The sequence below is a fragment of the Nymphalis io genome, chromosome 3 (assembly GCF_905147045.1).
Source record: "Nymphalis io chromosome 3, ilAglIoxx1.1, whole genome shotgun sequence".
Taxonomy (NCBI): Eukaryota; Metazoa; Arthropoda; class Insecta; order Lepidoptera; family Nymphalidae; genus Nymphalis; species Nymphalis io.
The window spans coordinates 4,823,821-4,839,933 of NC_065890.1; the positions used below are offsets into that span (position 1 = coordinate 4,823,821).

The 16,113-nt window shown below is 30.4% G+C and overlaps 1 protein-coding gene across 2 annotated transcripts; it reads left to right on the forward strand.

Annotated features, from left to right (window-relative positions):
- Positions 1 to 364: 364 nt before the first annotated feature.
- On the forward strand, positions 365 to 16,020 carry LOC126781388 (uncharacterized). 2 transcript variants are annotated; one of them, XM_050506348.1, is made up of 6 exons: positions 365 to 437; positions 1,550 to 1,659; positions 10,759 to 10,909; positions 11,338 to 11,529; positions 11,865 to 12,065; positions 15,806 to 16,020. In XM_050506348.1, exons 2-6 carry the CDS (start codon positions 1,598 to 1,600, stop codon positions 15,860 to 15,862), a joined length of 663 nt encoding a protein of 220 aa, XP_050362305.1. In that variant the 5' UTR covers positions 365 to 437; positions 1,550 to 1,597; the 3' UTR covers positions 15,863 to 16,020. The 2 variants fall into 2 exon arrangements, with proteins under 2 accessions (XP_050362305.1, XP_050362304.1); XM_050506347.1 differs by lacking the exon at positions 365 to 437 and adding an exon at positions 818 to 1,020.
- Positions 16,021 to 16,113: the final 93 nt, after the last annotated feature.

Here is a 16,113-nt window from a genome sequence, read left to right on the forward strand (position 1 = left end):
TTTTACCAGTTACACAGAGTTTAACGTTGCTGCTTCGCCGTCATGAGTCATAGCTTGATGCTGTATACATTTATTATATAATATTTCTCAATAAACGGACTGGTAGATCCTCAGAAAAATAAATATAATATTAGTTTTGTAAAAAAACTATTACTGGAAATAAGGATTACTACTAATTTAATAACGTAGATTTAACTGCTAAAATGTCAGAAGTCAAATAACGCCTTTCAACAATCATACGATCAAATGCGCATAACAAATACGCACTAATTAATGAGAATGATTCAGTAATAATTATTTTATCTTGGGAAAGTTCACACTCGTCATTTTCATAAAAAACGTCATTTGATTTATTTCCATTAACCATTTCGAGGCATTAGCGTAAAGTAATTAGTCGTTATGAAATCGGAAGTGCACTTCCCTGAAATATTGTTAATGTGAGTACATTTTTTTGCAAAAATAATAAAAATAATTAATAAATAAGATAACACACTCATCAAGATTTGGAATTAGTATACGAATAAAAATAAAAATATATTTATTAAAGATTTAAACAATAATAAATGACTTGTTAAAAGTATAATTAATTGGAATAATATAATTAATCAAAGTTAACTAATAAAATCAAATGAAAAAAAAACTTAAAAACTTGAGCATAAAAACTTACTGTTTATTAATATCTAACTAAAGATATTACATAGTAGTTAATGATTAATACTTGTATATATATTTTTAACTCGAACAGATACTGGCTGTTTAGTGCATATCCATTACAAAATAAATAGAAAAGAAAAATGACATTTTCCAAATTGCCGTCATCAATGATATATTTTTTGATTTAATGTTTTGATACAAAATTTACGTGAAAATAAAAAAATACATTATGTAAAATAGTATTATAATTTAATTTTTATAAACAAAATTCTCTGTAAATTTAAACGCTAAATAATTGTAATGGGTGACGCAAAAAATAATGATAACCCTCAGGGCGATGATAAAGACAAGCGAGTTAAAATACAGGTATGAGTCATTAGTATTTCAAAACACGTTTATATATAATGTATTCTACATTTAGGGAATAAAATATTCAAATATTAAAATTTACTAACAATACGAATAAGTACACAACAAAAAAGCGATTTCCTAAATATGAACGCCGAAATATTGACAATGCAAACATGAAATTTAGAGCAAAAACCTTCGTTTGAAATTCACATTAACGACGTGCCAAACTCCTACTTACTGGTAGGTAATGTCTACCTTTTTTATCTCGCTGAAGGAATCGCTCATACACATTTCCTCCACATGAGCATCACCGTATAAACGGTGGTAGCCGGTGCCTAAAACGTCAGTGCGCCCTAGCGCACCAGAATGCCCACCGAAAAACCACCGGTACATACCCTCTTCGTCTTTTCGAGGGTCGCCACGGCTGTGCATTCTACCATGACGCCCTCAGATAATACCTACCTAGTATAATCTAAAATTATTACTTCTTTTAATTCTATTAGCCCCGAATGTTAATACATTAATAATTTTTTGATTAATAAAGGTGGAAGGGGAATATGAAGTCGGTGAGGGAGAAACTGGAAGAAAAAAAATGAAAAGATTTCAGTTACCTAATCTACCAAGATGGTGGCAGGCAAAAATCATTCAATATGCGTAAGTTATCATAATATATGCATTTATTTATTTTTTAAGGGAAACATACAATATGATGACACTTCTAGCATAATAATAATACATACATCAGCTAAGTTTCCAAGTATGATAATTACACAATCACTAAAATTTAACAAAAACAAAATATACATGAATTCAAGTACTTAAAACATAATTAAATCAAATTACATATAAAAAAAATCAAATCATACATTAAACGAATATTTTATTTCAGTTAGATACTGACGATATTAATTAAAAATAAGGTTTGATATGTTGACCTTTCGTTTTTTTAAAACTTTGTGACCATTCTTGATAAATTTCTCATAATAAAAACGTGACTGCCTATCACTAGACACATGTAATTTCCGAATATATTTTTAGCGAGTGATATCAATTGACTATTAAGTATCTTTATACTTTTTATTTACTGTATTTTTGCTAAAAATATATTCGGAACAGAGAACAGAAAAATATGTCAGAACAGTCTGACAGTATATCATATAGCAATATTAGATTTATCGCATGCATTTTTCCCAGTTTAAGTTCATACACATAACTAAACATTGAGTTGAAATGTATTACTGAATATGAAAAGATCCAACCCATCTTCAGAACCGCGACTAACTAAACTGAATATCAAAAGATTGAGGTTCCAGACCATAAATTAAATAACTGAGATTTTCGCGTGCTAAAATTATGTTTACAATATATCTAGGGCTCGGCTGTTAAGAAAATAATCCTCATTATATGTATATATTTACATTTATTTGTTTACTTAGTATTAGAAATTAGGAAAAAATTATGGACAAGCACCTACTCCATAAAATGATTGTGCTAAATAAACAATTTCATGACGAATCTTTTTACCAAACATAATAATATAAAATTAAGGACTTTCCTCGTTGAGTTTATAAAAAATTAGATGTCTTAACATGCCTGATCGAAAACTGAATTCCTGGTAATGAGTAGTCATAAATACATGCCAGCAAGTAATAAATTAAAAGTTTGTTTGGATTATTTTCGTTATACGAAGGCCTTAGTATCAGCTGACCCGGTCGGGGCTGGCGACGTTGGCGCCATCTGGGTCACTCCTCAGTCGAGCCTTTGAACTAAAAAACTGACGCACTGGGCAGAGTTCCGCGTTAGTGGACTAACTTCTTTATTTCTCTCATTATTACTACATGTCTACTATTATTTCGTTAACTGATTATTAATTTCTTTAAATTTAAAACTAAACTTTATCACAATACCTTAAAATATTATTCCAGTTTCTTCAAATAAAAATTACAATGAAATGCTTTAATAAACAGGTCTTTTCAAAATCGGATAATTATAAATTGATGAAATGAAGCGAATTAACCCCCATTTAAACATTCTGTCGATAAATTTGAATGAAAGCGGGGAGAATATGATAGGTTTCGGGGCGTGAGATTAATGTTTGCGTGTGACACGTGGGGTGCAAGGGGGTGTTGAGGTGGTTGCCTCTTGGCGACGGTAATGGTGCCACAGTCATTGCACCTTAGATCGCGAATGAAGCAACATGCAGTAGCATAGCAAAACCAACCATGCAGCGGTCGTCGTCGAACGCTTCGGAGGGCTCGTTCTGGACCACCATCGAACTACTAGCAGATCGTGGCCGCCGCAGATCAACAGGCGACTGCGATGATTCAATATCACTCATCGAATCTCCAAGAACAAAATCAGCGCTCAGGTGCCTTCTAAAAATTTAGTAAAGCACAGTTATTTAATGAAGCAATTTATTTTCGTTCAACGCATTTAAAACGCACAACGTAACGCACTAATTTTATTTATTAAGTTTGTAATTACGTTGTACAATCGGGATATTCACATATAATTAAGTGCAAACATAAACATAACAATCCCTTTGAAATATGGCTTGACTTTTGTTGCTCAAAAAATAGGAAAACATACTTATTCCTTTATTAGTTTAAGCGTAACTTAACGCGTCAGCTGAATATTGAATAATATTTGTTCGGGTCTAACAGGTGTAAATTGTATATAAACGATATATAAATCCATTATGAAATTTAAATGAAGATCTGAAAGTTTACTCTATCAAGATGTGTTTTGTTCTGGTACAAAGTGCTTCCGAGATAATAACTATGAACGTAACGTTTTGCGTCATTCGCAATTTCATATATACCTACATTTTATAACAAATATTTAGCCGAATGATTGACCTTGGCGACTCAACTGATAACTGTAAGATACATATATTATTTTTAATAATAAATACGATGTCATATTTAAAAAATAAAAATTTTATGTATATTTTTTCTTATATACCTTATAAGGTAGGACCTTACTCGTATCCTAATAAAAAATATATTGAAAAAATAACATCAACGACGCAGAAAAATAATAGCTATATATAAGCAGGTACATTTATCAGCATCTATAAGCCGATAGACATACACGTTGATTAGTCATCAACTAATCTAATAGATACTTTGTTCCATCGATCCGGATATCTTAAAATCTTAATGGAAACGATGAGAATGTACGTTTTTATATATATCTTCAATTCAAGCCACCACAATGAAGACGGTACAAATATAACTATGTGTAAACTTCCCCGAAAGTGATGCTAACGCAGTAAATAGATCGGAGTATTTAAGAAGCTTTAAAGTCTGAGACGTACGTTTTATGACTTTAAAAATATCACAGCTTTTCAGTTTTACTACCGACAGTTTAACTGGCTACTGATTTTCTAAATGTTTCTATTGATAGTGATATATTTGATATATGTTTTTAAACGGGTATAGAATGTGATGTTTCTTTTAAAAACTTTTTGTATACATTTGTAAACAATTAAATAAATGATTCACACGTTTTTACTCTTAACAATTCTTTCAGCATATTGATTGATATGACTAATATTCGTCTGAGGATACTTAATCATCAAAATTATAACCTGTTTTCTTTATACATGCAATATATATTGATATATGTTTCGCTAATGAATGTACAATTTTACTTGTACCTTAAATCATATATCTTCATTAAATAGTTTTTTTATTGAAATTATTTTATACATAATTTTCAGTACGAGCACTTGAGTAGTAACATCAAAATTTAGTCTTATGGTTTATTGTATAGACAGAAACAAATTTGACTTTTTTTGCCTGTAATTCGCCGAAAATAATTTATGTAATTATAGTATTTCTAAAAATAGGTCTGTTTAAGTATACATTTTATTAGTATACTCCGACTAAAAACAGTAGATTAATTAAAAGATTTTCTGGATCTATATATCGTTTGACAAGATAAAAGTTAGAAATTACTTTTAATGTGCATACTAAAAAAGTAACGTATTAATAGCATTTCTTAAAACAGTACATTATTTTCTTTAAATATTATTATAATGTTTATTCCTTTTTATTTTAATCCATTATATATAGTTACTCAAAAGTATCCTCGGCCCCCACTTCCTGTCTTTTCCAGCTGTAATTCATGAAAACACTTCTGTATAAAAGTAACGGCCCATAAAAATACGCGCTATTTATTGCTCGTGATTCAGACGGGATTTCATAGTTAAAATTTCGAAGGAGCATTCTTCAGGTCTCGCATAATCGGGTCGTATTTATATGACAGCGCTGTAAACTCCCGCGTCAAATTAATGACGTGTACAAAAACGTGACGTAACGTGTAATTTCGGATACAATATGTAAACAGGCCGGGACTCAATACTTACGTGATTTGCTTGATGTTTGTTCGTATAAATTTCTACGTACATAATACATTACAAATTATAACAGAAATAGTTCGTTTTTAATATTTATAAATATACAATGAAAAAACATCGAGTATAATTGCTTTTACAATTTAAAAAATTCTAATGTCTGATATCTTCTAATGGTTATTATTATTTCGTAGTTTCAAAAATATGTAGGTATGTAAAAAAGTACCAACGTGTTAATGTCCCACTGTTGAATTAAGGCTTCTTCTCTCTTTGAGGGTTGAAATTTTGTCCACCACGCTGCTCCAATGCTGGTTCGTGGCTACACATGGTGGAATTTCAGTGAAATTTCATAGTTTCATATTGTTAAATTCCTTCTTATTCAGTATTACATACTAAAAAAAAATTCGAATAAAAATATTTGTTTAAGTATTTAAAATATTCGAAAAAAAATATTTGTATCAATTAATTAAAAATATTAATTACAAAGCAAATCCCTTAAATCCACCCCTTCGATCGTCTGTTGAATAATGTAATCTGAACATCTAATTAGAGACAATATAATAGTGGTCTTAATTCAGCATTTGTTTAAAAAAATAATACGTATTGTTACGCTTTTACGTTTAATCTTGAAGCGTAATTTCGCTTCAAAACAAGAATTCCAATGCAAAAATGACAGAATTTTTAATAAAAATATGTTATTGAATTGTATGGTAACAGCCCAAATAGGTCTATAAAAAGTTTAGTTTGGTATATAATTATAATGACTTGACGGTACTTAAAGCAACATGATCTGGGCCAGCACCGATGAGCTTTGACTTGAAGTAGACAACGGTATAGTCGACTGTACTACCCTATATTTTGTGAACTCTGCAAGCCCAGTATAATGTAATTTACAACATTCTGCATACAACTGTGCCGTGATAATGTTTTGCGGATAATTATCAATTATAATTATTTCTACATATTTGGACTGAATAACGTAAAGATCATCTTAGTAATGCCGTACTTTATAACGGACTATAACAAATAATCAGTATTGAATTCGTATACGAAATTGTTAATTCAAAAGTCAGAAGACGAAAGCTAACCCTGAGTCTAGTGACTATGTCATGATATCGCTTATAACGGGCTTCTTCGTAACAGCCCGTGAATGTCCCACTGCTGGGCTAAGGCCTCCTCTCCCTTTTTGAGGAGAAGGCTTGGAGCTTATTCCCTATTTGAGCTATTATCCTTTTCCTTATAACGGGCTATCACAATACATATTCATATTTTTGTCTGTTGAAGAATTACTCGTTGGGAACCAACCCTCAGTGCGGCAACTACGTCATGGTGGCACTTAGAACAGGCTATAACAATTGAAAACAATTGAATACGAAATATTATATCTTCTCTTCATAATTTATAGATTTTTTAAGCTCTGTACCTGTTGCTATACATAACCTCTGCTATAGCTTTAGTAAAATATTTCACTCTAGAAATTGCGCCATGTTTATGATATTCCGCTCAAATAAATTACCAACAAAATTTGCAATAACATATTTTAATATAACTGATAACCCCATGCCGAGTATACACAATATTAATAACAATATACGTTTCCAAACAAAAGTGTGATTACTACTTTACAAAAAATTGCAACAAGGTCAATCGATCGAATGAAGTAATAGAAAGAAATATATGTAATTTGTTATTCACTTACATCATTATTAGTAAAATCTCGATATCGGGTATAAGGTGAGGCTTAAAGAGTGAACAATTTCATTGAAATATTTTTAAAGGCAAAAAAAAACATGTCCGTATTTCCTGATAGGTACAATGTTGGTGTCTTCAAATCCAGAGTAAACAGGTTTCTTATAGGCAAGCGTGCTACATCTTAGACCTTGTCGATGCTTAACATCAGGCAAGTCAACGGTCAAACGCTGGCCTATTAATAGTAAAAAAAAAAATGTTAACCTAATTATTTTCTTGTTGATGTTCACTTGTTGATGTGTCAAAAAAATGTTAATTCGATTTTTCATTATTAATTTTGAGTACTGCCGTTGTATATAAGCCATTTGATGTCTGAGGTGTTCGATGATATAGGAAGCACATTAAATATTGAATTAGCTCAGTAATAAAAATATTTCTAATATTTATATTTTTAACTTATTTATTTGAACTTTATATTTCTACTACAGTAGGTACATATAAAAAAAAATGAAATCGAATATTTTCATCTCCGTCTGTAGTTAATGTTAATTAACTTTATACAAATCTTGTAATTAATCATATTCTCGTAGCGTGTCAGTTTTCTACATCGTTTTCCCTTAATTACTAGTAAAATATTTACTTTACAACAATTTCAGAGATACCTTTCTACTGTCTGCTTGCAAACAGACAATATTAATGTCATAAGTATCTGGCTGTGCATTGCTCAACTCTACGCGGATCCACGCGGATTACGACTCTAGCGTATGCTATATGGTATCCCAGTCCGCTCCGCAGCGGTGAAACATCGTTATTGCTTCGCGTCCCATCTTGTACAAATATTCGCCAAAACAACCGTGAACAAAACTGCGTAAATAGAAAGGTCATTCCTTCTTAAGACTGGCATGACGGTTCAGCAAACACGCGTACCGTCGTGGAGACGTTCACGCTACTTCAATGCCTCAAGCTTTAGCCCTTTTCACAGAGGAAACGGATCTGCTCTATATAGACTCTCGCATTCATATTTGCACAATTCGAGAGTGGGAATCGCGCTATGACCACCTAGTGAGATATTTTGCGAATTCCCCCATTATGCATACGGCCCCTATCCGAAAAGGGATCCGCTTTTGAATTTAGAGTTATGCAGTGACGGATGCCCGAGAGTCTACGTGAGACAGAACTTGTCGTTCACTAAGAAAGCGATAAATTTGTACTTATTAATTTGTTAATATTGAAAATACATGAAACAATTTACAAAATATATACAGTAAAGAAAATAACTAGTATTCACTAAATGTTCCTTAATGAATTGAAAATGGAACAATCATTAGTTGCAGAACTTTCACGAACATTGCCTTAAAGTACGCTCCAAAGTTTTATAAAAGAGAAACTTTAACAGTACCAAATTATAATTGTATCCAATAAACAACACGATATCGTAGCATAGTAACAGTAACCACAGAGATAAGAAAAATTACACCTGACATGAGTAAGACTAATTTAAATTTAAACTTGTTTGGCACGATCAGTTTAAAATATTTAAATCATGAACATTATACACTTATAGTACATTGCGAAATGTATATATATGTGTTCTGAATCTTCATGGAAACAATAGAACTATTATTTTACGTATACAAGAGACTTATTCAAAGTGTCAATGTTTTTATCACACTAAGACAAATATATACGCTTATATTTAAACGTATTTGTGATTAGATCAATGGACGCCATCAAAAAGCACCTGTATATACATTTTTAAAACTTATGACGGAAAAAAACTATTAGGATTTCAGATTTTTACCTCATGATATATCTATATATAAATAGTCAAAGACAAAACAGTTAAGTAACTTTTTCTCCGCAGTTAGTTTACAAATTTTCATATTATTTTTTATTTGTGTGTTACCTATTGGCAATCAATAAAAAGACATATATATACAAGTTAAATTTAAGGTTGATTTATTTATTATTGATAAGATTATTGTATAGTTGTCTTCATTTCATTCATTTAATTCTCATATTTAAGGTTCAACGTATTTCATTTAGTGGTTTCAGACTCGTTAAATGAAAAATTAAACTATATTAATTATTATATGCAATAATTAAATTTCAACTAGCAATATAAAACGCTGTGTAATTGTATATGAACAGATTGATAGTATACTTTTTTAAGTGCTATCTATCACGTTCAAAGTTCTACATGTTATCAATGACGCCTCCGCCCTAAATTTACCTACCCGCCTCATGGCGATAAAGGCTCAGTACACACAATTACAAGAGAACCCTTTTAAGCGCCAATAATAGTAACCTAACCGGCAAATATCGTTGCGTGTAGACAGTTTTTATGTGTCAGTTTCGTTACGGTATCTTTATCGGTCATTAAAACAGATAATGACATACTTGGTCCCGATTTTAAAGCTAAAATTTTCACAGCGGGTCTGAACTTTGCCATATATATATGAGACGTTATCGAAATATTATTAAAATGATAATTTTGTTTTACTATATAGAGGTAATAGTATATCTGAGCTCTGAGTTCTTATTTATAATTCGAGAATAATTGCGATATTCAATCGAGAGCCCAAAGTTATGAAATGCTCAATTTATTCATCGGAGTCGCTGCCAAATACTGAAACAGTAATTCCGAATCCATGTATGACAATTCTCAAAAACGTTTTGTCACGAAACCTAAAGAAGTAGATAGACTCGTAAATGTAAAGTAAATGTGGGTTTTTTTGTAAAAATATCAATGATAATTAAATTAAATAATTTAAGCATTATTAGTTTTATATTACAATATTCAGTATTTTTATATTTTTAAATCGCCCTGAATCTATATATATGGGCGATTTCAATATGCGAAATATGACTCATCACAAGATCTTCTAAATTATCCTTGACTTGAAATTTGTCACAGTTACTTCTTTCCCGACGCAGACTCTCACTAAGAACGGATTTTACGCAAAGCCTAACCAAAATACATTTTAGTTCTTATCTGTCCATGCGAAAACGGGAAGATTAGTACACAAGACTGGTACATATAAATAGAGCTACTACAAATCCATCTAATTTAAAACACATTTGTTTGGTTTAAACGTAAAATTTTGCTACTTTTTCTAGACAATTGTTAGACCCTAATAGTCTGAATTAACCCTGACTAAAATCTAATTAGAGTTGCTCAATCAAAATTATCGACAGTCAAGTATAAACACCACGTTACATGAAAATTTTTACATGTGGTATCGGTGGGAGCCGTGCCATACCGTGCCAGCCTGCCCGTTGCCGTGATATAAAGGTCTCAACTATGACACGGGCGCCCAGCGTCAAAACTACTAATACTTTACGTCAGGGACGTTTTACCAGCGGCTTAGCAGTTCGCTCCTTAAGAAAAATTATATACGTTTTCTTTCAAAACGAATTCTAAAAATTTGCAATCTACATGGTAAGTAAAACGATAAAAGTGTGGCTGGTAAAAAAGTATTTAAAAAAAAAATACTTCACTAACAACTTTATACTTTTTCATATAATCTAATTAATAAATGAAATCATTTAAATGACTTATATTGGTATAGGTAATTTTTTTATCGAACACGTTCTATTGTTTAAGCAATTCGACATTTTAAAATACTTAATTAAAAATATTTATAGGCACTCGTAAAATAAAAAACTAAATGTATCTTAATTGGAATTCTATTCATTTACAGTTTTGCTCACCCGCATGTCCGGGCCCGCCTCGAGAAGCATATGGGCTCGAATCTCGTTCGGCTCACCGACAAAGCCTACATGACTGAGCTGGAAGAGAGAATTCGAGCCGTCAATGAGGAAAACCTCAACAAGAGGATCTCCTCCAGAGTCGTAAGTACTATGATTAGAACGGAGGAGATGTTTCCCAAGTTGATATGTGAAGACATGTGTATATTTATTAAATTGGTGACTTTTGTTTCAATTTTTCTGTCTGTTTTTATAATATGTTTGCCTAAATCGTTCTACCACAATCTCAAAGATTAACATTATTTGTTCTACGCAAGTATACTTAATGACAATAATGCTTGATTCAAAGATTAAAAAGAGTGCAACTTTATTTTATCTTCGTAAATACATTGCACGTGTTGTAATCCGTTTTACATATTGTATATTTGTTTGCAGTAGAGATAAATTGTAATCGTCTTTAACCTAGAGAAAAGTCAAGTCTAGACACTTTCGATTCAATGTTGTATTTAATTACAATGTATTACTAACAATGGAAAGAATGAATTATAATTACGGTCATGTACGATTTTTAGCTTGACGAAATGGAAAGATTAAAACGTCTTATCCTCGTTGGAAAGACACCGCTAAAAGAATGCCCACCCGAGCTCTTCCATCACCCTGTGTTCGTATTTTGGCGAATGGTGAACAAGGAAGTTGCAAGAGCCGCAAAGAAAAGAGCTGACGCTTATTACAGAAAATTAAAGGCGTCACAAAGATTTGATCAGGTAGGACACTTACCTTCGTACTTCACATAGACATTAATATAAAATCTATTCTTATAATAAAAGTAAGGTGGTTACGTATGTTTATTCTGAAAAAAAACTAAACTTATCATAAATATATTATTTTGTTATTGGGATATTACGAATATTTATTATCTACCAGCGACAAAATTGGTTAAATTGGTCATCACAGTTTCCAAATTCCTAGTACCACTATCATCATCATCAATGATTGAGTTCAAATGTATACATTTTATATATTTAATGCTACAATTATATTTACAATATAATTATATATAAGTATAATTATCTGAAATGGCTTATTTCTAACTTATTAGACGGTAGATGAAGAAACCGAAGCCGAAGTCGCAGGTGAAGAAAATGAACAGTTAACACCAGAACAATTGCTTCACAAATGCGCTGAAGAGTTAGAGCAACTCAAACAAGTGGATATCGATAAGGGCGTTCGCTTCACTGATGAACAGTTTGCTGTTCTCAAATATGAAACCAATGACGTCAAAACACTAAAAAGTCTTACGGTGAGAAAATCTATGTATAAGATTCTATAATTTTTGAACTTCTTGGTAATTTTTTTGAAGATTATCAATTTTTTTCTCTTTAAATTAAATCAAATATAATGAAAATAGATATTTTTACCATATAAATTACAATAAATAAATAAATAAATAAATTTTATAATACAAGTCAACATTAAATCTTAAAAAGAAAAAACACTCGAGAAATATTTAAAAATCCGCTAAAATTAAAACGAATAGTAAGATGACCCTAAATACAAAAGCAGAATATACACCGTTTCTAATTTATTTCAATGATAATAAATACGGATCATTTTGTTTAAATGAAAACAAGTAACATGGGCTCGTGTCAAACCGGTACGAACTAGATAAACACCAGCTTAGGCTGACCCTTTGGACTCTGAATCTCAAGTTATTTAGATAAACTTTAAACATTCTATGATCATCCATATAATTACACCCATGTAGTGAACTATTATACGTACTTCTTAGGTACGTTCAATTCATACGTGATCTAGTGTCATAAAAATAAAAGTGACAGAATAATGAAAATATATATTTTTTTAAGGTATTGTTTCGTTTATCTTTTTTATAAATTTAATTTAATAAGAACAAAATTTAGGTAAAAGATAACATTATTTAATATTCGTTAAAATATATAATGCATATTCCTAACAGAGGTGACAATTTTTAATAATTATGCATTTAAAATTTTTCGTAACTTCAAAATATACTATAACACACAGAACTTCGGAATTCTGTGTCAAACTGCTTATTTTATTTTTCTGTAACATTTTGTCTTAAATAAACTTGAGGGAAGTTACAGCTTATTTTTTTTAGGTAGGTCCGATTGACTTGAAATTTAGAGCAGTTACTCCTTTCGTGACGTAAGCACTCACAAATTGTATACAAAAAAGATTAGGCCGGCTATAAACGGGACAAAGTCGGTACTGGCAGCTGGTCACTTATAATATCAATAATTTAGTACTTTTTTATATTTACGCACAATTTCTTTTGAGTTTATTTTATTTGCCTCGATGTTTGTTAATATAAGAGTACGATGGCAACAAAATGTTTATGTCATAATTTAAATGAAGAACGTTATTCAAAGTTCCCCGGTTACCTATTTTCTTTCTTTATAAGTCCTCAGTCGATCTATTGCGGCTTAACGTTTTCCGAATTGTGGTATCCATTCGTGGACTTTTTTTCTGACATGTTAATAATATCTTTCATTAGATACCATGAGCCTAGGTTCTATGCCGGATAGCCTTAAAGTAATATATTTATTTATTTATAAAAGAACCTCCAACAAAATCATGTGTATTTGTATGTACACATATATATTTAAACTAGTTAACATACAATAACGTTGTGTTAAAATAGCTTTATAGAGAGTTTTAAGAGAAAATTACGATAATAATACGTCTCTTGAAAAGCAAGAGATATGCTGTTTAGCAACGGAATAAAATAATATATTGTACCGATTTTATAATAAAAAGTAATAGTTTAAGCAACAGTTTTATATTATCTATCATTATGTTTACATTTCAACTTGTTATTACTCGTATCATAATTATCCTAATCTATTTTATTGATACGAATACCCTGATCTTATCATTCTATGACATTTGACTTTTCGTTGAAACAAACCTGTTAGTCACGTATGCCTATTGCAATATAATAACCAAATTATTATATTATTTAGAAAAATAGTGCACAGCTAACTTATTTAACTCCTTTTTTTAAGAACGAAAGTTAGTAGACGTTACGGAAAAGAGATTGATCAATATAGATTATTTACGACTTGGTCTGCGGGCTACACACACTATTCTAATTGAATTGAACAGGTTATTAATTTATTCAATTAAATAATTATTGGAAAATTAAGAAGATATCAAGCTAAATAAGTGACTAGTTTTCTATCCTTATTGCACTCTTTTGAAGAGTGAGTTAGCCTGTGTAATAAACAGCAAACTTATACATTTTAGATACCATTACCATGATTAGTGGTGAATTGACTTTGAAAGGAGTCTTGCATTGCCAAAGGGTGAGGGTGGCCCTATTACTAAATTAAAAAACTACAGATTTCTGCAATACATATATGAAAAAATATGCTCCATTTAGTCGACATATTATAAAAAGCAATATCGAGGTAGAGAACTTTTTCTAGATATATTAATTGTCAGCCTTTTCTATAGCCATGCTTATAAATTTTTGAATCATGATTTAATACTATTTAACTATCTAAAAAATATATAAGCGTAATTTAAAACTTTCATAAACAATTTTAAAGACTGTTGTAGAATACATAAATCCCTAACACTTTATAATTTAAATATAAGAATCAATAAATAACCACGTGATCACCGCACTTGCTATTTAATTAATGTATCGATTAATCAATATAATATAATAACCGGTGAAATAGATTTATTACCCGCTTTTGTTGTTATAATTATCTTAAATATATATATTTCCCTGTGTTCGTTATAAATAAATTATCTGTTGTAGAGACAGAGCTAACAGACAAAGAGTACTGATATATATTATGCCAACAAACAAAAAAAATATTAATAAAAAATATAAGCTTGTTCTGTAATTGTAATCGCAAACATAATCATTAATAACAACAACAAATAGTTAACAAATTTATAATAACTGCTATGTATTAATTTATAATAGAAGTTAAAATGACAATTGAATTTTAATTGTTATAAATGAAGTGTTCAAGATTTCGTTACAATGCCCCTGAGAAACAAGATTTGAGAAAAAATGTAATAAACTTATTTTTTTGTCGTTTTCTGAATGGCGGAAAATATAGTTTACAAGAACTCCTTGTAAAATATAAGATATTCTTGACCTCATTTACTGAAGTTTAGAAACAATGCTATTCAGTGGATTCGCTGAAGATCACGTACGACAAAAATATTTTATTTTTGCAAGTCTTCTTGCATATTTAATAATTGTAATTATATCAAAAATCAATAAAGCCAATGTTATTCAGATTAAAAAAATAAGAAATAATTATATAATTGTCCATTGATCAGGTAACTTTATCACCATCCTTAGTGACAATAGTGATATGATGACAGATTATATAATCTGTACTTCGCGTAGCATTATTAATGCCTTGAGTCACAATGATGATTTTAAATAATATACAATGAATAATAACTGAACTCGTAACACATTATAAAATTTTGCAAATGGTAGCTAATTGCCAACCTTATTTCTTTTAAATTTAAATGTAATAAGAGTTCAAACAATAAATGTAATAAGAGTTCAATTTTTACTGGTGGTAGGGCTTTGTGCAAGCTCGTCTGGATAGGTACTACCCACTCATCAGATATTCTACCGCAAAACAGCAGTACTTGATATTGTCGTGTTCCGGTTTGAAGGGTGAGTGAGCCAGTGTAATTACAGGCACAAGGGACATAAAATCTTAGTTCCCAAGGTTGGTGGCGCATTGGCTATAAGCGATGGTTGACATTTCTTACAATGCCAATGTCTAAGGGCGTTTGGTGACTACTTACCATCAGGTGGCCCATATGCTCGTCCACCTTCCTATTCTATAAAAAAAAATAACCATTTTTAAATGTTCCATTCCTATATTACCTTATTTTTCGTACTATAATCAATAAAGTAAAATATCTTAAATACAAACTTTACTATTTACGTGTTTCTACATTATAAAAACTCCATCCAAACTTGAAATAATTATTTATTTTTTAATTTTCTTGCAGACAGTGGAGGAGTTATACGCTTTGGCTGATAAAATTATTGGAACAAAACGTCTATAAAATGATATATTTTAAGTGAAAAGTTGTTACTTAATATTTTTGTTTTACTTGTTTTTTTTTAGTCGTATTGTTTTAAAATACATGTCAATATTGTTAAGTAAATAGTCATTTTGATAGTGCTGTTAAAAAACAGCTTATACTTCGTAATAAAACCATTATAATTATAACCTGTTTTTAATTTACCATTCAAAGTGTTTTTATCGCAATTTTAATATTCACCGAATTTGTAATCAGTAATTTAATTTTTATGA